Raw genomic sequence first — 27,037 nt, 5'->3', positions numbered from 1 at the left:
GTATTGCTTCCTTTTCTGTAGCAGCCAAGAGCATCTCCCAAGCGCAGACTATTCTTTGTTATGAGGTGGGAGGGAAGACAGAACAACCAAGTTAATGTTTAAGGGCTTTCCCCTCCCTTTGCTCCTTTCTTCAGTAGAGTCTCTGCTTTGACTTTGCTCGGGTATTTCATTTGGTTTTACTCTGCTTGTGTGTCTCTTTCTGCCATGCAGCTACAAAGGGCTCTTTCCTGTTGGGGTGAGAAATGCTGGCATCCCCCCCCCCCCAGCAAATTGCTTCATCCTTTTGGCTAAAAGTTTGTTGTTTCTTTGTTGTTCCTTTCTCGTCCACCAGTTCCGCACTGCTGAGTTGCACTCCCCCAAGAGACAGTTGCCTGTCTCCTCACTACACTGCCCTGGGATTTTTCTAGCACTCTACAGGGGCTTGTTAGCTTAGGTCATCTTCTCTCTCCCAGTTATCCTTCTCCCATAGACTATTGCCCCATGTTCAAAAGTCCCTTCCCCCCTGCTTTCTGTTACCCTTCAGATGCATAGCTCCTAGAACAGGGCTTTTCTTGGAGGGTTGGGATGTGATGTGTGATTCTCTGCCTGCAGGAACAGCAGCTTGTTATTTTAAAGCAGATTGTGTGAATGAGACAGCTGAATGAAATGAAAGCCTGACTATGCCACACAGACAACCCACACCTGATCTGCAGGTGAGGAAAGCTGCCCGGAGACAGTCGCTGGATCTGTGCCCTCAAGGCAAAACCCCTGCTTGCCTGCTGGGAAGCCTCCTCAAGGAAGCAGAGCTGATGATTAGACCTCTCTATACAACGTCAAATCTCTAGGACTTCTTACCCTTCTGGCATGTGCCAGCAGCTCCTTTGCATTTGAACAGGATGGGAGTCCAGGCTCTGTGCACAACAGAGTAGGAAGCAGCCATATGCCATGGTCCCCACATCCTTCTGGGGACTGATGTCCGTCAGGTGGGAGACAGCCCTCACAGGATATCCAACACCTGGAATTCACAGCCATAAAATATCAAACATCTCCTGAGCTGCATGTGAATATGCACCAATGATGAAATTGCTCCAAACAGGGCTGAGAATAGAGTGCACTGTGGGTCATTGTTGGCTCTATAATTCCTGATAAAGTTTGCCAGTTGCTTCTCTGGTGAGCTGCTGTTTTTACAGAACACACCAAGGGCTGGTGGATTCTAGGGGCCATGAGCTGCAAGGACAGATGCATTGGCTAAACATGAGGGTAAAAAAGGGAGAATTTGCAGGAACAGTCAGGGAGATGGCCAGTGGGTACTTCATACGCTCAGGAGGCAGTGGTGGAGCGGTTTCGGGAGAGCTAAATGGACAAAAAGTTCTGAGCATCAGTGAAATGGAGATGGAGTGAAAAACATGGTGTTTTTGAAGTGGTGTGAATGGACTGAAGAGAGAGGGGCCTGGGGCAGGGAGCGACAGTGACTGCTGAGTTTCTGGGATTCTGCACTATGACTTTGTGTGTGGCTCTGTCATCACACCACAGTCCTCCCCTTGGCTGCTCCCCTGAGTCTCCGCCCAAGGTCAGTGAAGGGCAGACTCAGCCTAACTTGATGGTTTGCACTGAGCTGTTGGTCCAGGCCAGTTTTGAACTCCTCTAGTGACTGCTGGCATTGTGATCTAGAGCCTCTGGTGTTCAAGGAAAGCTCCCTCTTGACAACCACAGTGGGCAGAGGGGAGCAGAGAATATGTCCCAAGGGTTAAGTCTGAAGTTCTATTTGAAACAGCAGACCACTGGCCCAGGGGCAGGGCGCAGCTTAACTGCAAGGGAGCACACGTAGCTTGTTGGGGGCTGAAAATGATGGTCTGGGTAAGCATCTTCCATCACTAAATTCTGCGATATGGTAGATACACAGTCATATTGGGTCTGTGATGGCTGAGTTCATAAGTGTAGTTGACAGACTAGGTTTACCTAAAATACCCTTTAAGAAAAAGCTCTTGAAAGATGATTACAGAATTGAGACACCATCATTTAAAACTGCCTGAGGCAAACTCCTTTGAAAATTGCAGCAGTGGAGGGACAGAGAGAGAACCGCGTAGCCCTGGATTGTAGTGTCGTTCCCTCAGGACCCGTTCCCCCCCTCCCCCTCAGTTTCTCATCTGATATGAGAGAGAGTAGCAGTAAGATTCCTCATCTGTCTTATGAAAATCCGATTCTGAGTGGCTCTGATCAAACCCAGCTGGCTGTCAGCAGCGGTGGCCTTGTGTGGAAGGGAGGGAGGCTTCTGAGGAGTTGCTGGATGTGGAAGTGTCATGGGGTGCTGCCGATCAAAGAGGCATTTTTTAATAAATATATATAAGAAAAAATAAAAAACCTAAGGATTTAGCATAAAAGAAATGTAGTTTGTCTTGTTTTTCCAGTGTAACATGAAGAGGATGAAATAGAATCAGACACGCCTGCTCCTGAACATACTTCCACAGGAGCATCCTGAGAAGCTGCTTTCCCTGCCACAGCAATGCTCTAATGCAAAATCACTCATCTCCAGCATTGTAGAGGAGGGTTTTGCATTTCTGAGTTCACCAGACCCTCCCTGGGCACCTCATGCCTTCTCATCTGCTGCCCCACCACCTTCTGAGCATGTTTCAGCAGGGGAATACTGCAAAGGAACAGGGAACAGCCTTTGAAAAGAGGAAAACAGATGTTACTGAAAAGAAGGGCAGGCATAGTGCTCTGTCAGGGGGTTGTTGGTAAGACTAGGAGGTGTGTTACCACTCTAAATGCTGATAACCTCAGGAATATGGTGGACTCCAGGTCCTGAGCCTGGCCTCCAGTCTCTCGTGTCTTCTGCTGCTGGTGAACAAACCTATGCATTAAGAGATTCCTCATCTTTAAAACCATCAGTGTCTCCTCTTACTTCTTGCACAATACAAGCCACGTATTACTGTCTGTTGAAGCCCTGCACTGAGCCCAGTGACTCACCTGACAGGGCTGTTCTGTTCCCTGTCTCTCTTCACACTTCCCAGGGGATGAAACTGGGCAGAAGTTTTGTGTCAGTAGCAGCCCTGGGAAGTAGCAAATATGCCCGATGCTTGTCCCCAGCAAGCTCTTAGGAGGGGAAGAAGCCATGCCACACCAAGCAGTCTATGAAAAGCACAACACTGTTGAAGCAAGTACAGTGTCTCACAGACCACCTGTCCTCCCAGGAGTCATCCATCTAGCTGACAGTATCATCAGAGCTTGGTGGCTGAAGAAAAAATTGTTTTGTCTGATGCAAGGCAAATGCATAATCTTTTAAGGCAAGGCTGGAGGGTCAGTACTGAATCTACTGCATGACTTTCCCTAGATCCTATGAATCCTCTGGCACCCACTCACTGTGTGACGTTTCCCATCAGCTTGGCCAGTTGTGGCTGTTACCATTCTTTTCTCAAAGGGTGCTTTGGGACACAGGACACTCAGGTTATCTTCTGCTTGTCTCAGCTATTAAGGCAGTGCCCTAGTAGCTGTGGTACTGCCTGCTTTTCACTCTGTTGTTTTCATCTCCCTGCTGGCTGATCAGGCATGTGCGCTGTTCCATATTGGCCTACTAGTAGGGCAATTTCAGTCAGGGAAAGGCATCCCTATGAAATTAATGTCCAAGCATCCAAAGAAGTGTTCTTTATTCTCTCTATTTGCCTGCTGCTCTCCTGAGAAAGCTTCCAAGAGGCTTCAAGCTTGTTTGTGTGTTCAGCAGAAGCTGTCTGTGTCCCTTGTTCCTCATGTTTTTTTGAAGATTTTTTTTTTGCCTGTTGCTTTCCACTTTTTTCTTTGCTTTTTTTTAATTCTCCATTTTTCCACTTGGAGAGAAAAATTATTTATTGCATTGAGATGCGCTAATTAAAGCCATTTTCTGGTATTTGGTTACTGAAGTGTTTGATGTCTCTCTGACAAGACCATGAAATGCACGGAGTGTCCACAGGGACAGAATTTGCTGAACACGGTGCTTTGTAAATGAGGGGACACAGTGTCGCAGCAGCTCATGAATATGAAACGCCCATGATGCTACCTCAGTGGACTTGGGAACACAGATGAATCCTGTCATGTGCTAAATGAGACCAATTTCTTTCACTTAACTTCATCTTCAATCAGACCTTCTTCCATTTGCCTGTTTAAAATTCCCCAAACGTGGTGCAGAAGGTAACAGCATTCAGTAAAACAAAGTTTTGCAGCAGCAGAGATACTGTAATTATTTCAGTTTTATATTTTATGAACCAGCAACTTAAACTAAAGTTAGTTTCAGTCTAATGCCTGCTTAGTGGCAGGGGACTGCCAGCTCCAGAAGCCACTACCCTCTTTGTGTTCTCTTGGAGGGCAGCATGGTCCCACTGCAAGACTGTCCATTCTGAACTGGTCTTTGAAGTGCTCACCCAGTTGGGGGAAGCGAATCAGACTATGCGAGATGGAGTCAATTTTTTGGGTGTGAGGGCATTGGCTTGGGAGACTCTGAAAGCAGCTCAGGGAAACCGTGGCAACCACACTACTGACTAACTGCAGGCCTAACCTGGATTTTGGTTTCTAGATCCAGCTCTGCCACTGATTTATTGCTTGACCTTGAACAGATTCTGTCTGTCCCCACTTACATGCTGCCTTGTATCTAACAGAGAACTTTGGGGCTAGGACCATATCTTACTGTGAGCTTGCAGGATTTTAAGGGACCCAGCCTGCAGGTGTTGCTACTAAACTAAAAATCAGCTGTGGCTGGGAAGGGAAGTGCAACTCACCAACTTGCAGGAGCAACTAGGTATTAAGGTGGTGTAGGTTCTTTCACCTCTTGCTTTCTGTGGTTGTCTTCCTCAGCTGTCAGTGAGTTATTTGCTAACAGATAAAAAAGGTGATGGTTACTGCATGTACTCTCATATGAACGCATAAAGTTCTCTTACGTTTATGACTTAAAAAGTTGCTGTTCCTTGCTTATTGTTTGGCTATCTATATGTAGTGTGGGTCACCCTCAGTCTTCCCTCTCCATCTTTTCCTCCTGCTATCTGTACACATGCTTCTACCTTATTCTATTGGTGTCTTGCCATAACTTAGCCATGAAGCTCTTTTTTTGTAAGACCTACCTCAATCCAGCTATTTTAATAAAAATACTATTTGTACTTATATGCTGGGACTTAGATGTTCTGAGACAAACAGTTTGGTCAGTATAACTCCCTTGCTTAGCCAACATTTGGTGCTGGTGTCTTCTACCCACCAGAACTTCTGCATGAATATGCTCATTTTGGTTTCATTCCTTGTTCACTCTTGTTCACCATCATCTGGAAGATGGAGGGGAGTTTGCACTGGTCATCTGGCATTTGATGCTCACTTGGTTTTTCATATTTCTACTATGAGCACTTTCTAAAGCCAGTATCTTGTTTCTTTATGGGCTGAGAAATCCATGGGGAAAGGCTTTGTGTTACTCTGTTCCTAGTCATTTTGAGCTGTAAAGAGAAGTCTCATCCATTCCTCTTTAAGGTCACTGCATGCACTGAGTGTGTTCCCCTTTCTGTCTTCTGTTGCATACTCTCATTTTTTCTGTTTGTGAAACACTACTTGACCTGTGTGGCTACCTGTTGTCCCTTCAGCTAAAATGAAAGCAGTATACTCACTCTCAGGAGGAGAGCGAGTATCATTTTTTGGAGCACTCTGGGAATGTTATCTGCTGTATGAAATGGAGATTCAGAGGAGTTCTGTCTGGGGGAGAGTGGTTGAGGAAGGTGGCATAGGCAACAGTACATTGCAGCACAGTGTTCAGAGGCCAGCTAGGAGACCAAGGTCAGTAAGATGGTTTGTCCTCAATTTGTTGCCCTTTTTAAATTTTTTTACCAGTAACTCAACTTTTATTTTAATGTTTCTTACTATCGTATCCATTTGTTCTGATTTCAAAGTCTGCAGGAAAGTGGAAGAACAACAGCTGAAGCTGTAAGATTTTTCATGTTGCTTCTGAGATTTGCCTACAGTTTTGATTAAAATTGGTTGATATTAAAGAATATGGAAGCTGCTTTCTCCTCCAAAATGCAGCTGAGTAATGCAACCTTCTCCCTCCCCCCAAAACCACAAAACCCGAGAGTTAGACTTGCAGAGAATCACTTTTTGTTTCCAGGTTTTGAAGCTACCCCTTCTTCTCAGCTGCAAAACATTTTCTTTTTGTAATGCACAGGCCATTTGTTCACTTTGTTGCAGTGACCCGGTATCTGTGAAGGTGTTTCCTTTTGCACACAGGCAACTCCTTAGCACATAGGTACATTGTGCAGCCATTTCTAAAGTTTACCTACCTGGGCACTGAATTGAGGTATGAAAGCCTGGACAGTAAAGTATGTGTCAAGATTTTGTACCAAAACCACAGGCTTATCAGTGCGATGGAAAATGATCTGAAACCCTCACACTGAACAGGAGGGAAAAACCGGAACAAAGTACACAGAGCGTGGGTTTGTAACATAACCTTGTTGTTGGAAAAAGCTCTATGAGTGCCGCAGTGCGAGACTGGAAGGACGTGGTCCTGTGAATGTTTCTGCATATACTAATGTTATATGTAAGTAACCTTACTGCAGCTAATGGCAGTATTAAAAATAAAGCATATGCCTACACTCTTGCAGCCCATGTTCTTCCCCCTGCAGCTGACACAGTGCCATGACTTGGCTGTGTTACCAGAGCTTACTGGAAAAAAAGATGTGAGTCCCAAGAAGAGCAACAAAAGCAATTAGGGAGCTGGAGACTGCATGAGGGGAAAGGTTGACTCCTTGGTGAGAAAGTGAGAACTGAGACACTTTGCAAACTGTACGGAGAGAAAAGGGAGAGGGATTCTAGAGAGGTGGCACCATGGGAATTGGCGGAGGGAAGAGGAAATTAGGAGTAACAAGTGAAATAAAGACCCAAATATTTCAGGGCTGATTTGCCACTGATAGTAGTTAGCCTGGGGAGCTGATATTTTCTTATAATTTGTGACATTTTTGTTCTGTTTCCTGTCAGTCTCTGACAGTCCTAAAGGGCATTGCTTCTGCCTGGAAATGGACAAAATCACCTGCAGTTTGCAAGAACAAGCATGTGCTGGCCTTTGTTGGAGAGGCTGGCAGGAGCCCCCAGAGCGTTTCTAGCTATTCTGTCTGAAATGTTTTCAAAGTGTCTATAAAACATTGGAGCTTTGAATTTCTTTTGGAAGGAATTTCTATGTGATTGACTGGATTTTGCTAATACAGAGTAGAGGTAGCGCATGGGGTTTGGGAATGTCTCCATGGAATTCAATGGCAATGAGATAAAACCAGGACTGGCAAATCCAGGACTCTTTGGGAACCTGCAAAATGGAAGGCGCATCACTGATCTGGGCCCTAAGATTACAGTTTTCTCTAGTGCAAAAAGAGATCAACAAAAGCTAAAGAGAACCAGGAAGAGACCCCAGAAACAGTTGCCAAAATGAGCAGCAAGTGAAAAAATTCAGTTTGCTGCAAACACCTTCCACATTTCTGCTGTCAAGAGAGAATAAGGATCTGACCTTATGCTACAGGGAATGCTGCTCCGTGGGCAAGGGCAGCTCTGTTCCTGGGTAGTTCTTCATTTAGTTGTGTTTGCTGAGCAGCATTCACTGTCTCCTGCTGAAAAGGATAAATTAGCTCAAGAGAAATTAGACTGTTTCTTATTCCTGTGCTCATTTGCGTGGACATAACAGGGCACCTCTGCACGGTGCTTCAGTCCTCCCCTTGGGCTCCTCTCACCAGTCTGTTCCCTCCTTAGTATTTGTTGCTTATATACGGGGACTTTCTCCCACATTACCACTGAGCAAGTTTTACCAGCTGCATCCACAGGTCAGTCTGTCTGTCCATGGACATGCTTTTGTCCCGTGACTGCATTTTGCTACAAGTTTTACCAAGAGCTGGCAGCAGGGAAGAGCCAGCGGGGTAGCAGCTTCTTCTGTGTATTATTCCTACAGGCAGAGGGGGGACAGATCTGCCCCAAATGCCCAACCATGCACTGGTGACGCATTTGTTGCGTACGCTGCCTCTGTCTAAGGGACGGCCTGGGGGCCTGTTGCTGCAGTTTCCCTTTAAATGTCTTTGGGAAGTTTGCTGTAGTCGGAGAGCTGCTCTGCAGGCACCTGCTCCTTGGGTGGCTGGGGAGCTAGAAGGCACAGCTCTGCTGAGGCCGGCCAAGCTGTCACTGCCTTTCGCTGTGGCCAGGCTCTCGCAGCAGCCCCTGTCCTGCTCAGCCTTCCGCCAGGCAGCCAATTAGTGAGAAATCCCACTGTGTGGCCAGCTCCGAACGGCCACTGCGCCAAGGCCCGGGCTGACCCGTGTCCTGCTGCAGCTGGGCGAGGGCTGGCTCCTGCTCTGCCGGCCGGCGAGCTGGGGGGATGCACGGTGGACGTTCAACAGGGGAGGGCAGCTGAGAGCCTGCGAAGCTCTGACAGGCAGCCAGACAAGGGGCTTTTCAGGAAGACCCTGCCCAGAGCCCTGAGCGCCACAGGTGGGGATGTCTCTCCAGCTCCTGAATATTCATCTCAGCCTGGACTACAAAACGGGGCAAAGCCAGGCCCAGATGCCTGCTGCCATCCAGCAGTAGCATGGCCACACTGCTGACAGAGCAGGGAGCAGCCCGCTTGCTCCAGCGTCCGCACACTGTGTGACTGAAACCATTTCCCAGAGCTGAACCACCAGCTTCTCTGTGGTCTGAAGGCTTGGGGTTTCTGGAGAGCCTTTGTAGCCTTGAATCTTTAAAGGAGCTCTGTGCTGGTGTACTCTGCTTTGCGCCTCCAGTTACCTCTTCCTCTGTCTGTTTTTGCTCTCTGTCACCAGCTGTTTACAGGACTTTGTCAAAAAAGCATGTAGTCCTCTCAGAGCCTTGCTCTTTAGCAGGATTCAGTTCTTCCTCTTCTCTTCCGTTCTTTTGTCTCTAGCATCCTTTTTAGGTGGAGTAGCCGTAATCCTTGTGCTGGGAATACCCAGTGACCCAGACATCAGCCATTCCAGAGTCACGCTGGAAGTCATGAAAAGGTTTATGACATAACAGCTAGGTACATCTTCCCTAGCCTTTGTATCTGCTAGACCACCAGCACTTTCTTCCTCAGCTATTGGGAAGCTCACAGGCTTCTGCACAGTCTGAGACCCAGCCAGCAGCTCCTTCAGCATGTAGTTTTACATGGCTTCTCTCTGTTTCTGCCCCACATTTTATTTCTAACAGAGTCTGGGTGACTGGTGGCTGAGCTGAGCAAATGATAACACCTCTCATAAGAAGGAAATTCTTGCCAGTCTTAGGATGATGGTAAGTAGGCAGTGGGGTTTAGTGCAGCCAGCTGCTTTCAGCTTCAAAGTTGTGTTCAAATGCATGGTCCATGGCTATGGAGTCCTACCCGGCCCAAATCTGCTCCTCTTGGAAGATTTCTTTTGACCCCAAGCTTCAAAGCTTTATTGCCTTGTTTTAATGTTAAACAATGTATTTTTAATCATTGCTAAATAACTCTCTTGTGAGTTCCTCTAATAAGAAACAGGCTGTTTCATATCTATGAAGCAAGGGAACCTTTGTCTCTAGCAAGAGGAGAGCATAGCACTCCCCACTTACTGCTGCTGCTTTCTCTTGTTGCAGACATTCCCGTGATCCCTGACTTGGAGGAGGTCCAGGAGGAAGATCTGGCCATGCAAGTGGCAGCTCCCCCCAGGTAAGAGCACTGCCAGGTGTTCTTGAGGCTCTCATGAGCAGTGCGAAATGGCCGGTGAAATTAAACTCCATCTTATCTCGAGCTCTCTGGACGTTAGTGGCAGTGCCATTCAGCAGGATTTGATGCTCTGTATTGTGGCAGTGGGACTCCAAGCTGAACAGTGTAAACTTCTTGTTTCCTATTATGCAGAGAAAGCAATTACTGCATATTCTCTCTCTGTATACAAAAACTACATTAGAGTAGCATGTTTGATGTTGCAAAATCAAACTCTCAAAAGCTAGGAATTGCTTAATTTAAGGTTGCCTGTATAACCTCAAATGCCTCCAGTACACACGTATTATCACACACACTTTGATTTTGCCAGGCATAGGCTGCTTTGCCCTCCACAGCATATCCTTCCTACTCAAGTGCCTAGTTAATTTGCAAAGTACAGCCTTGTTGTTTGAAGGTGTTATCAGAATAGTCTTGGGGTTAGCTCAAGGGAGACCAGCAAGTTTTAGAAAATGAAGGTTTGGGGGGGTTTATCTTAAATGTATCAGCAAAGTTTTCTCTGCCCTGTTGGGCCTATTGCCAAGATCACAGACTGGGATTTCTATTGACCCTTATTTGGAGGGGTGAGATAGCTTACTCCTGACCGCAGATGCCTCTGTCACAAGTATGCAGTTGGTATTGTAATTAAATAGTTTTTAACAAAAATAAATGACACTTTATAGTAGAAAAATTTAAATTACTTTGTCTCTCACTACAGTTGATGGCTTTGTTTTATCTTTTTTTTTTTTTTAATAATCGCATGTGTTCTTCCTGTATCCATAGTCTCCCTGCAATAGAAAAGACAAGTTATTTTCATGGACGAACACAAACAGAAATTAATATAGGTCTTTTCTATAGTATTATATCACCTGCGAAGGGAAGCATGTCTCAACAGTGTTTTACCACCCCTGCCCTGTGTTTCTCTTTGGAGGCTACATTTTAAGAACTTGTATTTGATAGCTGTGACTCAGCTCAGGCATGGAAATCACAAGGTCCCTGCTATTCTGTAACTTGTGTGGTGGGGCTCTCAGAGCCTGCTGGGGCTGTTCCAATGTTCACTATGTTTCTCTTTCCTTTCTGGCCCTTGCAGGTAGTCTGTGGATCTTCTCTCTGGCATGCTGGCTTCTCTGAGGGAGTCTGTGGTCACTCCACATCCTATTTTTATGCATGTGCACAACCTGGCATGCAGATTTGTCAATGACTGCTCATTTGCTGAATGAGATTTGCTTCTGTCTGGGGATACCCCTCTCCAGAGTCCACGTGCATGATGTGGACGCTTGAGATAGGTGTCACCAGATTCCGATTGATGACAATCTATCATCAGTGCTTCCACACTTACCCAGCCTTGTTCTTTGACCCTTTCTGGTTGCAGTGTGCAGGTAAACCGAGTGTTGACCTACCATGACCTGGACAAAGATCTTATGAAGTATGCTGCCTTTCAGACTCTGGTAAGTAGATGTTGCTGTAGGGTGACCGGTGTGACTCCCTCTCCTTCCATGCTCCCATCATCCTCCACAGTGATTCTTAGCTGCACAAAATACACAGCCCTATCATCCGAACAACTTCCGGTCTGCTTTCAAGTCTGTTCTTCTTTGCAGTGTGGCTTTCATACTTGTTTGTGTCTGTAAATAGCGTGGGTATGGTATCTGCTGCTCAGATGAGGCTCCTGCTGTTGTCCTGAACAATGTATAAGCACCTTATGAGGCAAACATTGTGCCTACCTCTGGCAAGGCCTGCCTGGTGTAATGATGGTGTCCTCTTTCTTACTGTCTGTAAGACTGTGACTGTGTGTGTTTGTAGGATGGAGAGGTTGACCTGAAGCTTCTTACCAAAGTTTTGGCTCCAGAGCATGAACTACGAGAGGTGAGTCTTTCTTTTGTGGGAACACCAACAAGGCAAAAGCTTCTTATGTGTCTCAGGCTATACTTGGAAAGTAAGCCTTTGTCAGTGGGGTGGAGAAGAATGATGAGGAAGAGCCTGTGAAAGTGAGCTTGTCCAAGAGGATGGAGGTCTGATTTCCCCAGCAGATTATTTTAAAGATATATAGAACTTTCTCTGTGGGAGATTATGGCATCACTATGATTTGCCCCCTCCAGTATGAAAGAGCTAGTAAGGAAAATGTGAAGTGCCCAGCACTGTCACAGATCCTGCAGAAACAGTGCTCTGTGTATTGTCTTTTGGTAGCCACCCTGAGCTCCAGGTAGTTCTGCAGGGTGGTATGGAGGGACAAAGGCAGAAAGCATTTGGGGTTTCGGCAGAGGGATGTGTTAAAGCAGGACAGAACAACCTCAATACAACTGGGAAGGCAGGAGCTCAGGACTTGCAACAAAGGATTTCTGCAGCTCAGAATTGCAGATGCTTCAGCAGAAGTGGAGAAGGGTGGAAGATTTTTATGGCTCCTCTTTACACCCTGCCTGGGAATATCTAAGATTAACAAGTACCAAAAGTCTGTCCTTTATGGAATTTTGGAATGAAAAATTCTGTCAAAATCTTTAAAATGTTGCAGGGATTCACATTTCATTCTGGCTAGGATTCCTGTTCCAGCCAAGTGAATCTGGGACTTCCCTGGCAGGAACAGTTGCCATTTAGTTTCTGTCTTTGCTGTTCATCTTGAATGTTTGGCATTGTTCAGAGACCTTTGGGTGTCACCAGTAACATTCCAGCATGTTTGTCTTTTTCCTCTTGGTAGGATGATGTCAGCTGGGATTGGGACCATCTCTTCACAGAGGTGTCCTCAGAACTAGTGACTGAGTGGGACCTGGGACAGTCTGAGAGAGAGGACCACCTCAGTCTGCCCTAGAGCACTGGCGCACCAGACATCTCATGCATGCATCCCCTGTAAATAGTTTAGCACTTTAATTTTTTTATTCACTTGTTTGTATTTGAGAATTTATTTTAGACATGAAAATAAATAGGACCTTGCTTCATAGGAAAACTGGCTTGGGAGAAATGTTGGGTATTTTGTAATAAGAATCTTTGTTCTCAAAAGAGATTAAGAATTCTCAACACAATAAAATACTTACTTATGAACAGTCACTTCCATCTCACTAGCACCTTTACAGATAACTGTAACAGTCAATCTTTCCTCTACCGAAATGCAGCCTCTCTGGGGTGGACCATCTTACAATGGAGTGTGGTTTTCACTGATGGCTATCAGAGAAGCTTAGTCTGATAGGATTTGTTTGCCTAGGACATCAAGATTATCATTGTCTTCACAACAGATGCCACAAGTTGTCAGAATACCTGTTTTTACATTTTATCCAGCAGCCTCCAGCCATCCCCTGCTAATTTAACCTCTTTCCTGGAATATTACATCTATATTGACTCAGAGGAAGCAGCATCACCCATTAAACTGCCAACGCCACTTCTTACAGCACCTCTTTTTTCCCTTGAGGTGTCCCGGCTAAGTTCTGACCAGGCCTAACCCTGCTTAGCTTTTGCAATCAGATGAGATCACAGCCTGAATGGAGATAGCTTCAGGCAATAGGTAGTTTGCAAAGAAAATACTGTTTATTCCACACATGTGAAAGAATGGAGCCTGCTGTTCTGAAACAAGGTAACTCCCTGGTGGGTGTCTCCTTGGAACCAAGCAACCCACTCTTATTGTCACCTAAAGAAAAATCCATTTAGCTGTTAATGCCCTGTCCCCATAGAACCGTGGTCATTAGTTGCAGGAAACAGTAACATTACTTCTAAGCTAATGTCCTTCAAAGCCTTGTCCCACCGGAGAATCTTACTATGTACTTCTGGGGGGGGGCGATGCAGGTGCTGGGAGGAAGGCTTGCTGTGCTGCTTTTTGTGGCTTGTTTGGTCAGTCTAATAGAGCACTGCATTCCCACTCTTGTACTGACAGCAGGACAGGTCAAATAACTCGCTGTGAATTTGGTACTCTTCAAAATTTCAGATCAAAGTTGATAGGCCAAACAATTCTACCAACAAGAGAGAAGCAATTGGGTCCCAGTCTGGGGCCACCCAAAGAAGAGGAGGCTCATCTGTCTCAAGGAGCCACTAAGCTTTTTACAATCAAGAGATCCACCCTATAACTAGAAAACTAGGTGAGACAGAAGCTTGGGACACCAGTGTATGGAAGATAACCCTGAAGTCTTTGAGTAGAGCAACCTGTTTTGAACAGAAACTTCCCAGCTGAGCTAGTATCTTACTTTTCTGTCACACCTATGGTGCTTGGCCAAAGAGAATTTAGAATGCTTCCTACATCCCAGGAAAAAAATAATTCAGCAAACTAAAGTAGTTTAGTAAATCAGACAAACCCAACAAGCCAGTGTGAGGGGAAGAGAATGCTAAAGGGAGGAGGGGATGGGACATGGATTTGCTCAGTTCATCCCTCAAAGGTTGCGGAGAAGGCAGAGGCACTCTCAACTGCAGACTGTAGGACCATCTAGTGTGGGTTCTCTCTCTTTTGCTTGATCTGAGGTTCTAATCCACGCTGCTCCTATAAACTGCTTGCCTGGTATCACATTATTCAGTGGTGTCTGCTTCCAGTGAGAGTCAAGCCTCTCTGAAGCATGAAGCGAACGTAACTTTCTGTGTCCTGAGAATGAGGACAAGCTTTGGTGGTTGCAGGAGCAGCCCAAAACAGGCTGCCAGTACCCCCACTGAAACTTGGGTCTGTGCACCATGTCCCTGCCAGCGCAGTAACTGTCTTCCTACTACGATGCTGCGCTTGCCTCTGCTTTGTTGAGAAGGGCAGGAAAACAACATGAGCAGAGAGAAGGGGAGGCTGAGAGGTGAGGCCGCATTTCTCCCTTCAGTCAGTGTTGCAAAGCATCAAAGGCCTTGCACTTTTGAGTTACTTCATAAAACCACGAAGTCACCCAGTGCAAATTGGCCAGTTTTCAATGACCACAAAAGCTGAAAATGCCCAGGCCTGAGGCACAAGAGTGGGTGAACTATGAATCCAATGTTTCTGGTTGCCTAGCTTCCTAGGTATGGTGTGTGATACATGGTATATTATGTATTGCGTTTTCTTTAGGAGCTTGGGGAAGTGGCGTTGCTGGCCACGTGGAGCAGTTAGAGTGGATAATTAAACAGTAGTTAGGACTGTAGCTACTGAGTGCTCTGGGCAGGAGTCATACCAAGCCTATGGCTCCTTAGCAGCTGTGCGCTGCACCAACAATCCTGGGTTGTCTCCATGAAGGCTCGCAGAGCCATCTTCTGCCTCCAAGAGCTGCTCTGATCATCCTGGGTGGGCAGAGCGCTCCTGTCTGGCTGCTCTCCCAGCAGGGAGGTATGAGAAGTGGAGCTGGGCTGTACAGTGATGCTCAGCCCCTCAGAGGTCACAGAGGCCCTTCAGGAGTCAAGAGGAAGATTAAAGCACCGCTGGAAATAAGAGCAGGAGGGACATCAGACCCTGGAGATCCACCTGGAGATGGTGAGAGGTAGGAATGGATGAGGGCTTGGGGAGGACCATTTGAGGCAGGGTGTGGGGAGGAGGGGGCCAGCAGCAAGAGCAGAGTTTGTGGGAGAGGCAGGGTAGGGGCAAGAGGAGCAGGGAGGCTGAATGATTTGGGAACAGAGTATGCATAAAATTTGGAGAGGAGCGAGGCCAGAACAGGTGCTGGTGGAGAGCCAGGAAAGAACAGAGCACAAGAAAAGCATAGTGGGAGTTGAATGAGGCCTTTGCTGATGAGCTGTGGTCACATTATGCTGGAGGAGCTGCTTTAAAGCTGCATAAAATCTCCCAGAAGTGTGTGCTTGGTTCTGGGTGCTGTTGGCTATCCTGCTCTGGCTTGGGACCCTGGGCAGGGATGCTCTGGGGTGAGGACAAGTGTGTGTGGGCCCAGCCTGTGCCCACTCTGGGCCTTTGGGAGCCCAGCAAATACCTGGATAGAGTTTGAGAGTAAGGCTTGAAAAAAATCACAGCCTCATCTATTTTAAGGTGGGAAGAGATGGCTTCGATCATTTGGTCTGACCTGCTATAATACAGGCCATGGCAGAGTCCAGTGAGATGTAGTTGAGCTTTGCCTGTCTTTTAGAAAGGCAGACAGTATGTTTGAAAGTCTTCCCTGGTTAGTTTTTCTAATAGATAATTGCCCTTATGGTTCAAAATCTGCTTTATTTCTAGACTTAATTTTTGAGTTTCATCTTCTGTTCCCTAAGCCTGCTTATGCTTTCACCTTCCCAGTTAAGCTGTGCTGTCAGGTATTTTCTCCTTGCTTCAGTATTTATGCATACTGTGATCAAGTTGTCTCTTTAATTTCCTTCAATAAACTTAATAGACTGAGACTTGTTTCTATGTCTTTTCAATCCTTCCCCAGCTGGAGGAGGGGAGGTGTCTGGCTCCTGGCCTTCCTCCAGCAAGCTGTTCCCACCCACCTTCCTTTCACAGTCATGTTTTGGTTGCAGTGCTGGGAAGGTGACTGAGACCTGTTGTTTCTCCTCTCTCAGGTCCCAGTGCTGTCAGAGGAGAACCTGCTCCTGTTAGTCTCCTTGCTAAAACGCAACGATGAGGTGCTTTTGCGTGCCTAGGCCAGCTCTTGGCTCGTGGTGATGCACTGGTGTGTATTGGCTATGACAAAGCTGCCCCAGGAACCTGCATTTCTGAAAAGTCCCATGGAAAGAGCATGCAAAGGAAGAAATGGCGGGTGTCATTTTTTTCCTGTAGCCTGCAAAGGTGTAGCTCTGATTGATCCTGAGGTGAGGTGAGAAGTGAGAGCAGTTCTCAGAACAGTGCACCTGGCTTCCAGGAACTCGGATCAGCCCTCCGGGCTGTGCCTAGCCAAGGAATAGAGCAAGTATCCCTTGTTGCTCTCCACACACCTGTATCACAGGGGTAAAGCAAGGTGCAGTGGTGTGCCCAGGGCCACACAGCAAATCTGTGGCAGAATCAGGGTTAGAAACAAGGAACCTCAAGTGCCTGATTGAAACATGGCTTTCATAAACCTGGTGAGTGTTCCATCTTCAATTTGAAGATGATAATTCAATGTAGGCAGTCTTGTGTCTTGCTTGCTCTTTTTTCTGCTCTCTTTGTATCTTACTGAGGGAGAGCTGCAAACCCATCGAAGTGTGTGTTGTCAGTGAGCTGATCTGGGGTGCCTACCCAGGAACTTGCTGGGATCCTGGATGAGTGTAAATATCTACTGGTAGATAGCCTCTTGCAGGCTCAGGGCTCAATAGGCTACTCCAAGCAAACGGTGAGCCTCATCGCAGGTGAAGTAAAAGAAGTACACAAAGGAAAAATTAATTCTAGGTCCTGTCAGTTTTAGAAATCTCTGGTTTTGCTTGTAATAATAGATAGAATATTTATAGGGTTTCTTGGTGGAGATGTTTTATTAGAGTACAGTTTGTTGTTGTTGTTGTGGGATACTGGGGCAGAGACAGCATACACAGCGCTGGAAAAACATGTAGAAAATAAAAGCTGAAAAAAAAAAAGCCAGACCCAGCAACTTTCCATTAAGGAGCCTGCCTGCCAGCCAGGAGCCTCTTAAAGGGACTCTGGCTGGCTGTTTTATTAAGTGTGACAAAGTGATGGGAGGTGGGGGGAGCTCCTATGTTAATAAGTTGGAAAGGCACTGCCGTTCCTCTCGCCGGAGCGTCTCAGGGAAAGTGGAATTAATTCATGGCATATGCTCCCAGCATCTGCTGCGGTGACCCAGAGTGGCGGGAGCACAGCGCCAGGCAGCGCCAGCCAGAGCCTGTATTCCCCCGCTCCTCTCCCCGGCCTTGCTTGCCTGTGGCTGAGCATGGGGCCGTCATGGCTGCTCCAGCTGAGCGTCCACCCAGTGCCCACCTGCCTGCTGACCTGGGTGGGATGTCCAGCCTGTGGCCAGAGTCTTTCTCCCTCTGAAGAACGAGACATACTCAGACTTGGGAGGGAGAAGGGGATGTTTGGATAGGAAAGAGACCGATTTGAATGGAAAATAATCCAGTTTGTTCCAAACAGCCTTAATTCCTCCCACAGCATTCCCTGACCAAGTCCTCCCTTCTCCAGCCATCTGACTTGCTCTGTGGCTTGCTGTGAGGCTCTTACTCCTCAGTCTCCCTCTTCCTTCTTTCCCACTGCATCTCTACAGATGATTTGATCCTCTCCTCAAGAGAGAAGACAGAGGTTGAATTTGCTGTTAGGAGGGATTTCATTCTCTGTTTAATGGCTTCCAGGAAATAACTTTCCACACCTTATTTCCCCTCGACCAACCTGCACCACAGCCAGGAGCTGTATCCAGCTAGTACAGGTGGGAGCACTGTGTTGTTTCCAGGCTGCAGTGATCTTTGTGCTTCCTGCTCTGTGGGTGAGCTTTCCCTTGGGAAAGGGCACCCAGAGCCAACCCTCCACTAGATGTTCTTTCTTCAGCCACATCCTTCCACCTTTTTGGACAGTTGCCTGGAATATGGGACACTTTCCTGGCCTGGAGAGCTGACAGAGCCAGGAGAGAACAGAGCAGTGCATGATCTTCAGACAGGGTGGAGATGCCCTGTGCTGCTTCTGTGCTCTCCCAGCAACTGCCCCACTGCCTCAGCAGCTTCCCCCGCTTGCGCTCCCTTTCAAAATGCAGCATCCCATCCTGGGCTGTGCTGGGACTGTGCAGTGCTGAGTGAGGGCCAAGGCAAGGTCCCAGCTGTGGGGCACCACAAGGGATCCACGATTGGCTGCCCTGGTGAGACCAGTCCTCCCAGGGCCGTACTTTATCTGTGGGAACGATCTGCACTCCTTGTGGCCACAGCCTGGCAAGCATCCTGATTGATCCAGTCATGAATGCTGCATGACATGGATGTCCAGAGCTCCCAAGCCCATTAATCTCTCTGCCGTGGTCCCTGGGGAGATGAAACCTTTCCTCCTAGTGCCCCGCTACCCGAGTCTGCCCCCAGCAGGCTGCTCTGCGCAGACCTTGCTGGGGCCAGAGCAGCTCTGAGCCATGAGCCTTCTTATCGGGCTTCATCTCCTGTCACTTTCAGGACCACTTCATTATCCTTTTATTAGCCCTCTTCTCCTGCTTATCGTTATTAATAATCATGCTGGATTGGCTGGAGTGCTGACAGCTGCCCCTTGTCTATTCTTTCTGTCTATTTTAATCCTGCCTGCTTATCTGGAATAAACCTGATCCTTTTAATTAAAGAAATTTGGTCAACCAGCCCCTCCTCCATGCAGATAGGATTGATCACACCAGTGACATGCAGAGAGCAGGAAAAGGGGCAGATTACTGGGTGACAGTGTTTTCCACAGCCCGAAGATATGGGATGTCAGAATAGAGGCTTGAAGAGATTAAGGCGCATGTGTGCAGAGAAGCATAGCACTGGGGTGCGGTGAGGTGCTTGTCTTGGGGGTTTCTGTGTTTGATCCAGTGTATTGGTGCAGGGCTGTCAACTACAGCTGTACTGCCGGCAAGAGGGACCACTGCACCAGTGCAAGACAGGCAGGGGAGGTCTGCTCACCCCTCTCTGCTTAGGATGGGTGGCAATAGCAATGCCAGGCTCAGAGCCTGTATGAGTGGCGCTGCCAGGGCTGCTGGGATCGCTGCAGTTCCTACAGGGGCTAAAGGAACCTGCTTCTCAGCACTTTATAATGTTGCCAAGAGATGCAAGTGCTGGGCTTCACAGTGATGCTCCTGTTTTGTGCTCCCACAGACATTGCTTGCTGGGGCCACAGATCTTGTTCCAGTCTCTTAAAAATGCCTTGCCGGGCAGTTCGCTTGAGGTGAAATATTTGTGTTGTCTGAAGGGACAGGTCACTCGAGGAAGGGCTGTGCAAATAGGCTGGAGGAAAATTGTTGTGCTAATTCACACTTTTATGAACCCATAAACTCAAATCTGCATTCATTGCAATCTGTGAAGTGACTGGAGTGTGGGCTGAAATGCTTAGAAAGTGTTAATCAGGGGTCCGTAACAAAGCAAAGTGCTCTGAAGTGCAGCAGCAGGAGCTTGGCCATAAGCAGCAGGAGTATTCAACCTTAGCGCTAAAAATGCATATTCTTCGGTTCCCAAACGGTTCATTTCAGATGCACAAGTTGCAGCGTTGACTGAATGCGTATGTACCCTCTGCTACAGAATATGGCAACTGGCTCAGATTTGTAGGGCTGTTTCACCCCTGAGAGGCTGCGGGCCCAGGAAGGGTACAGGGCAGAACTTCCTGATGCTCAAGCGAGAGCGTAGCTCTGAAATCCTGTCAAGCAGAGCCATGCTGGCTACTGTCCCTGTGCTTCTGTTGCTTTTCAGCATTTCAGCTGACTGGGATGAATGTTAACCTGCAGTTCAGATGTTGGTGAGGGAGCTGCCACAATAGAAACCCATGCACATGGCTTCGCAGATCCTTTAAAAACATGTGATTCGGTAACAATCACAGGCAAGAATTGTGCATGGTGACATTCATGCTGTTGCTTCTGTGTTAAATATCCTGCTGCTCACAGAAAATCTTTTCATCATTAATGTTGAACAAAATGTTTGAAAGATGAGAAATTGCAGGGTTCACTTGTCTAAACTGATGCACTAATAACTGGTCAGAGCTTTTATTATCTGACCCTGCTCCTTCAGCAAAAATCATCCCCCCTTCAGATCCAAGTAAGGAAAATTCTCAGCATGGTTTTTGGCCCTGAAATGATGAGGGACACCATTTTTGGTGTTGTGGAACATTTTGAATAAGCCAAAAAAGATGGACTTGCAGTCCATGTGATAGGCTGAAGTCTTGCTTTGATCATTACCCTGATCAGCAGAACTACCCACAAAGCCAGAAAAGTGCCTTGGGAAATTGCCAGAGAACTTGGTCCAAGTCAAGCAACTTTCTCAGCGCTTCAAGCTCCAAACCCAAACTGGAGTTAAGCTTGTGGCTCCCTGTGGCCTGTGGGGTTATGTGTACAGATGGCTGTGTGGCTTGATGAATCAACCCACTAAATAAATAGGTGATAATAGTTCAGGCTATTATAGCTATACCTGAGCTCACTCAAAGCTAGTCCAGATAGCAAACTCCATCTAACCCAGAGGGATGAGAAGCAGCCTGGATTTGCCCAGATGAGTGCTGTGGCTCCTTCTTCAGGGATCTGAGTGAGCTCTTTTAAAGCCGTCTCTGGTATTGCCTCTCTGCATTGCTCTATGCCCTGTAGATACTCTTGCTCACTTCCATGGCTTTCAAACCCATGGTGCCCAAGACTTAAGACCCTGTCTGTCCCTCTGTGAACGGAATTGCATGCTTTTCATTTCATACACAGGGACCAGAGTCATGGCCTGGTAATGCAAGTTCTCCAGGGTCCCACGGTGAGACTGACACAGCTAGGAACTGAATCCAGCCCCTCCAAGCATCCATCCATTACCGCAGCCACATTACTTCACTAACTAACTGAAGGTGATGCACAAGGCCAGTGTATTTATTTTGATTTTCAACCAAAACCTGGTTTCAGGCTATGCAGCTCCTTCCAGATTTTCAAAAACACAAAGTAAATCTCCATAGTCTCTGTACAAAATACCTTCCCAGGAACAGCACAGCACACTGCCCACCTAGTCATACCCCCACTGAGATAGGAAACTGTAATCTCCTGGAAAAACGGCTTCCTGCCGTAAGTCTGCTCCCCTTGTCCCAGAAATGCCCAGGGAAAGGGATGAGTTGTTAATGTGCTGAACTATTCTCCAGTGCAAACTCTGGAAGTCTGAAGCCGATAGGGCTCTTCAGCCTGCTGATGTCTCTCTCTACAGAGACCTCAAAATCAAGCTCTTCTGCTGAGCTCAGCGAAAGAGAACCACAAAGTAGGGATGGGAAATCTTCTCCATGCTGAGAGATGCACAGGCCATTCAGCAAGGCTTTGGTAAGTCACACAGTACCACATAAAGATTAACCAAGCAAATGTGGTGGGTTTTTTTTCTTTTTTCTTTTTTTAAGTCACATGATGGTCAAGAGGCTTTAATGAGATTGTGGGCCCTGTCTGTCCCAGGGACTCCAGGTTCTTGTCACAGGGTACCCCAGCCCCAACACACTCCGTTCTTAATTGAGTGGGACTGGTTGTGGCGCAAAGTCTCTGACGGCTTCTTGTGACATAAGACAGGCACCAAGAGAGCTTTGTAAGATGCCTGTGACTTGCATGACATGCAATTGAGTATGACCAGTTTGGAGAATAATGTTCAGTATAGGCAACGTCCCATTAGGCAAACAGACCTGGAGTATGTGTGTGGGTCTGAAACGTCCATCCTTAACTTCTCAGATAAATGGAGGGTTTTTTGCTTGCATAAAGTGGATATGTAGCTGGGTCATATTGGATACACGCCTTTTCTTGGCTGGATGTGTCTCTGTGCCGTGTAGAGCATACCTGTGTCTCACCAGCTGAGTGGGTTCTGTCCTGTTGGGCCCAGGGATCTGTTTGTCTATCATCTGTACAACGTGCACACGCACCAGTGATGGCTGAGGTTGGAAGTATTTATGGCAATTAAAATGTTTTGCCTGGAAGCTGTTTTGGGGCTTTTTTGAAGTGAGGATTTTCAGACTTCAAGGTGTTAACAGCCCCTCTAAACGGTTTTGTTTTTTAATTGCAGCAAATGACTGTGAAGCCATTAAACATTCGCCTCTCTGCAGTTGTTTCTAAGCCCTTTCAGTCCTTCTTCTATTTATTCTGTTTAATTCAGTCAGGTAGCTTCGGGGCAGTGAAGATCAATACTTTACTTTGATAGAAAAGAGTCAGGTTTGAAACATAGAGATAAAACTGACACATTTTGTATAAATTTAATTAAAAATGCACCTTTAGTGGCTTGTTGCAAGCACAAAGCCAGCCCTCCATCTAGCTATCTCTCTGTCTCACTCTCTGTCTCTTCCCTTTCTTGTTCCTAACAGGAAGATCTCTGAATCTGCCTCACCAACAAAGCACCTCGTTTTATGATTTTTGTCTTGAAAGTTTAGCACTGAGGGAGCAGGATGGAAGGGATATGAAATTCTAAACAGACCTTCTGCTCTCTCCCCCGTCCCACTCCTTTTGGTGGTGGTGGCTGGGGGGACAGGGAAGGAGCTGGCTCCCCGGTGGGGGAAGGAGGGGGGTGAGGCAAAATGATTTTTTTTTTTTTTTTTAAAACCCAGCAGATTGGACACCCTGGGGCACTTTCCATTTGGATCTGTAGCTTTCCTCCACTCCCGCCCCCCTCTTCTTGCTTTGTTAAATTGAGAATTATTTTTCTGACTACATGTGCATCCCCGATCCCACTAGGATAGTGCTGGCTACAAGGCAGTGTCTTTATTCTCTCTTTCTTTTTCCTCCCCTGCCCCCCTCATTTCTTCCCTCTCCCTCTTTCCCTAACCCTGCTGCCAGTGGGGACATTTGTCTTGTGTTTTATAATCTGGCCCCTTCACCCCCTTCCCCTGCATGTCTCTCTCTCTCTCTTTCTCAATCCTGTTTGGCTCGGTTCATTTTTCACTTGAGTGCCTTTCCTCCCAGACTCCCCTCTGCTCCGGCCTCCCTCTGCTCAACACCAATAAAACACGCACAACACAGGTAGAACAAGGTGCCAGGGCTCAGCGTGACAAACAGCTCACACACCACTCAATAACCACGGCTGTAAATTGCCTCCTCCTCACCCTCCACCAGCTCCTGGGGACGGCGGCTCGGCCGGGGCCACACAAAATGTGCTGCCCCGCCACAGGGTGGGATGGGGAAAACCAGTGGGAGTTTGGACACCAGCCACCACCGGGGCAGAGGCCTTTCCAGCTCTCTCATTTGGGGTTGTGAGATTTAGTGTCCGTTTCACTCCCCGGTGGGGCCATGCAGCCCAAGAGGCCCCGGGGACTTGTTGGAAAACGGGGGTTGTGCAGCAAGGCAGTGCGAACCGCCTTCCTGACCTACAACCACCTATTTAAGTTCTATTTTGTGGCCAAGACTCTCAAGACTCCTTCCATCCATGCAAGCTCTCAGAAGGTTTTAAAGGAGAAGGATGACAGTGTTTTCCCGAGGGTCCCTCTGTTCCCAGGGGACAGAACTGGGCTGGCAGCTCTGGCTGGGCACCGTGTCACCTCTGAGAGCCAGCGCCTCCGTGGCCGGCGTTCCCTGTGCCCGCACCAACCCCGCTGAGGCCCGTCAGCCACCTACCCCTTTGCTGCTGAGCCGCAGCACAGCCTTTCCTGGGACACGGCATTTCTGCCTGCCGTGCGGGCTTGGCCTTGCCAGGGCTGCCCTGGCTGCGCGCTCACACTGCACGTGTCACTGCAGTGCTCACGTGGGCTTGGTGCTCTGCACTTGTGTTTGAACAAACATACCGGAGAGGGAAATAAACCACCGGTTGAGAAAAATAAACCACACATCAAGGGACAGGCATGGGGAAAAAGAGCAAACTGGGTAACAAAATAAATGTGAACACCACCTTGCACCAGCTGGCAGCACCTGCAATCAGCTTCTTCCTGGGTCTGCGGAAACTCCACTGAGAGCAGTGGCATTAAAGAGCACACAGAAAATGGTTGGTACGTTATGGATGGTGTGGGAAAAGGGAGCAATGGGGGACAAAGCAGGTGTCATTGGTGGAGGATGGACAGAAAGGAAGGAAAGGGTCTGGAAGATGAGAATAAGCTTGAGGCTCATGCACAAGCAAGATGAGCTTGTGGAGGAAGCCGAAGGACAAAGAGGCACAGCCATGTATACTGAAGAAACAGCAGCAAAAACTAACCTGGATGACAGGGCAAAAGAGAGGCGGTGTCTGCCTCCCTGGCCGTGGGCCTGGGTGACCCTGGGGCATGTGTGTGGCTGTTGGTGGGTGAGCACACAGGCAGTGCCCCAGCTCCAGGCAGAGCAGGGACTCTCAGGTACAGCCGCAGGGAGCGACGTGCAGCCGCTGCACAGAAATGTACTCTGAATTCCATTGTGTTTGACTTTAGCTGTCAAAACTGCAGTCACTGTGAATTTTGCTTGAGAACCAGCGGATGCTGTGTGGGTAGAGCTGCTGGTTTTGCAATAAGATGCAAAACTGGGTCCGTGCCCCACAGATTTCAGGTGTCAACCCCTCTTGTCTTAGGTAATTGCCCACTCCAGCAGATGTCTGTGTCTCCTGTTACCAGCTTCATTTGGCTCTGGGATTCCTCATCACCTCTGCCTGTATTAATTTGTGCCAGTAATATATATAGCATTTCCTACCCTTGTACTTACAGGAGGCTGCATTTCAGCTGCAAGTGAAGACAGTGTATTTTGTAAATTGTTAACTAGTGCTTTAGCTTGCAGTGTAAAAGGAAAACACTCATCTTTGCATTGCCCTGTGCCCCAGCTTTTACCAGTGTCTCTGCTCTGCAGTTCAGGCTGCTTGGCTGTACCAACAGTAAAAGCAGAGAGTTTCCTTGCTAAGCTAAGGCATGATGGGGTTAACTCTGTCAGTCTGTCTGCATAATATCGGCTGGAACATCAGTTAAAGTCCTTCTGAGTGATTCGTGGAGGTGAGTGCTGAGGGCTGGTTTCTCAGGGACTGTACCGGGAAGGAGCGCGTGTGGTGTACAGTGCGCTTCTGCAGACAGACAACTCCTGTGTCTTCTGCCTTTAATCACAGCAAATGAAAGTTTCTAAACAGGCGGAAGATGCCAGGCTTTTGTGTTCTGCCACCGGAGCTGCCTCTGCGCCGCTGTCAGTGCCGGTAATTGCAGACAGAAGCCGCTTTGTGTTAAAATGGCATCGGTAATTGAAACGGAATTCAGAATCAGGACCCTGCAGGCACCGCTCGGTGAAAGAAGAAATAAAGATCGTTTGGGTCACATCTTTTGTAATTTGCGTTTAATAATCGTACCAGGAGGTACATACAAAGGGAGAAGAGACATGAGACGCAGCCCGCTCCCCCTCCTCGCGCGCTCTGCCTTGCAGCCTTCCTGCGGAGACGGGGGAGCCTGGCGGGGACCCTGCACCCCGCTCGGCTGGGGTGGGGTGGCAGGAGGGCTGCTGGCTCCCTCGCACAGCAGCTCAGAGCTGCTTGTGAGGCCGAGCCAGTACTGCATGCTGGCAGACAGAAGGAGAGAACGACTCCCTGGGTCCGTGTTAAACTGGATGCTCAAGTTCTGGTTTTATGGTTAGGCTGAGGATTTATGGGCTCAGGTGCTGGCTCTTGCTCGGTGCATCTGGCTAAGCACTGAGCATCGGAGGGCACTCCACTGATCTGCAGTTTCTGAGTTTCTGTTTGAAATGGGCTCCCTTTGGTATCCTTCGATGGGCTTCTGTGGTTATGCCTATATATTCAAGCAAGCTCAAGCTGCAGGGCATGGCTCATGCTAAGATGTCCCAAACCTCTTCCAGCACTGCACAATGAGGCCTCCTCTGTTCTGCTTACAGGGAATACTGCATTGCTTGTTCCCATCACAAATCACAGCCAGGCAGTGCCTGGGAGGGCAGTAGCTGGTGGAGACCAGCACCCTGCCAGGAACCTGTCCACGTTCAAAGAGTGCCAGTGCTAGAGCCCGTGCCCTGGTAAATTCACCAGTATAGATGCAGCCGTGTGGTTTCCTTCTTGTCCTGTTTGTGAGTGACTTCTGATCTCAGGATATCAAAGTTACCTGGAAAAAGCCATGTAGCAACAAAAATGTTGCTGAGAGATGCTCAGGTGAGGACTGCAGTACAAGGCACAAAGATCCTATCCAAGACTGTGAGGAAAATGTGTGCACACTGAGTGCAGGTAACTTCTGCTCTTTTTGGCTTCATGCTGTGCTTAGCTGATGCTTGTTTGGCCCTGGAAGAAGCAGAATACAGTCTCTTTCACATTAAAGCGCACAGTGGTGCTTGTCCTGTTCCATTAATGCTCCCAGTCCATCTGATGGAGGCAGGATAGTAGGCTGGATGGCCCTTTGGACTAATCCAGTACAGCCTGTTTGTCTTGTGCTCCTGACAGTCATGGCATGCTTCTGCTGTGCTTGCATGGAGGTTGGGTTCAAAGGCCCCAGAGAGGCTACAGCAGGTTGGTGATGAAGATCTCTCTCAGCCTCAAACTGTGCAGGGACATTCAGCTGGTCTTATAGTGCCCAAAGCATGCACTTACAAGTCTCTGCTCCAAAGAGTGCCTCAGCCAATACAGGGCTGCCTTATTTCCCTTAGCCCAAGTCCCTGAACCTGAAGGAGCTAAGCCTTTGGAGGTACCTTCTCCATAATCTCTGGGATGACCAGGACCTATGGCACAGCATCTAGTCTATGTGAAACAAGAAGATCTGGTTCTATGTTTGTATAGTCTGATGACCTGCCCTGTGATTTCCCCTAGCTTTTCCTCTGTTGAGCCTTGCCATAACCCAAATTTCTTCGGTTAAAAAACAACAGCCCACCACCACTTTTATTTCTTATGCTGAACCCAACCACATCAAACACACACCTAAGGAATGGCAGTATCCATTCACATTTTCCACTTTGGTCTTTCTAAAACCCAGTGACATTCAGGGAGCCGCTCTAAATCCAGAGGAGTTGAACACAGATGCAAGCAGGACCAGTCCATTTCATCCTTGAACAGTGAGTCTCT

At 47.8% G+C, this 27,037-nt stretch overlaps 1 protein-coding gene across 5 annotated transcripts in view; it reads left to right on the top strand.

Moving 5' to 3' along the window:
* The window catches only part of IFT43 (intraflagellar transport 43), a 46,058-nt gene extending 33,355 nt beyond the window's left edge, over window positions 1-12,703 (top strand). For 3 of the 5 annotated variants that reach the window (XM_075753843.1, XM_075753840.1, XM_075753844.1), the window contains exons 6-9: window positions 9,556-9,628; window positions 11,031-11,106; window positions 11,459-11,521; window positions 12,348-12,699. In XM_075753843.1, coding sequence (XP_075609958.1) covers window positions 9,556-9,628; window positions 11,031-11,106; window positions 11,459-11,521; window positions 12,348-12,458 — 323 coding nt within the window. In that variant the 3' untranslated portion in view covers window positions 12,459-12,699. Of the gene's footprint in view, window positions 1-9,555; window positions 9,629-11,030; window positions 11,107-11,458; window positions 11,522-12,347 lie in introns of all 5 variants that reach the window. The other 2 variants (XM_075753839.1, XM_075753842.1) reach the window with 2 other exon arrangements.
* The last annotated feature ends 14,334 nt before the right edge of the window (window positions 12,704-27,037 follow it).

Source organism: Balearica regulorum, chromosome 5, assembly GCF_011004875.1.
Source record: "Balearica regulorum gibbericeps isolate bBalReg1 chromosome 5, bBalReg1.pri, whole genome shotgun sequence".
Taxonomy (NCBI): Eukaryota; Metazoa; Chordata; class Aves; order Gruiformes; family Gruidae; genus Balearica; species Balearica regulorum.
Note: the sequence above shows the minus strand (reverse complement) of the source record. Positions and strands in the feature narration are given on the sequence as shown.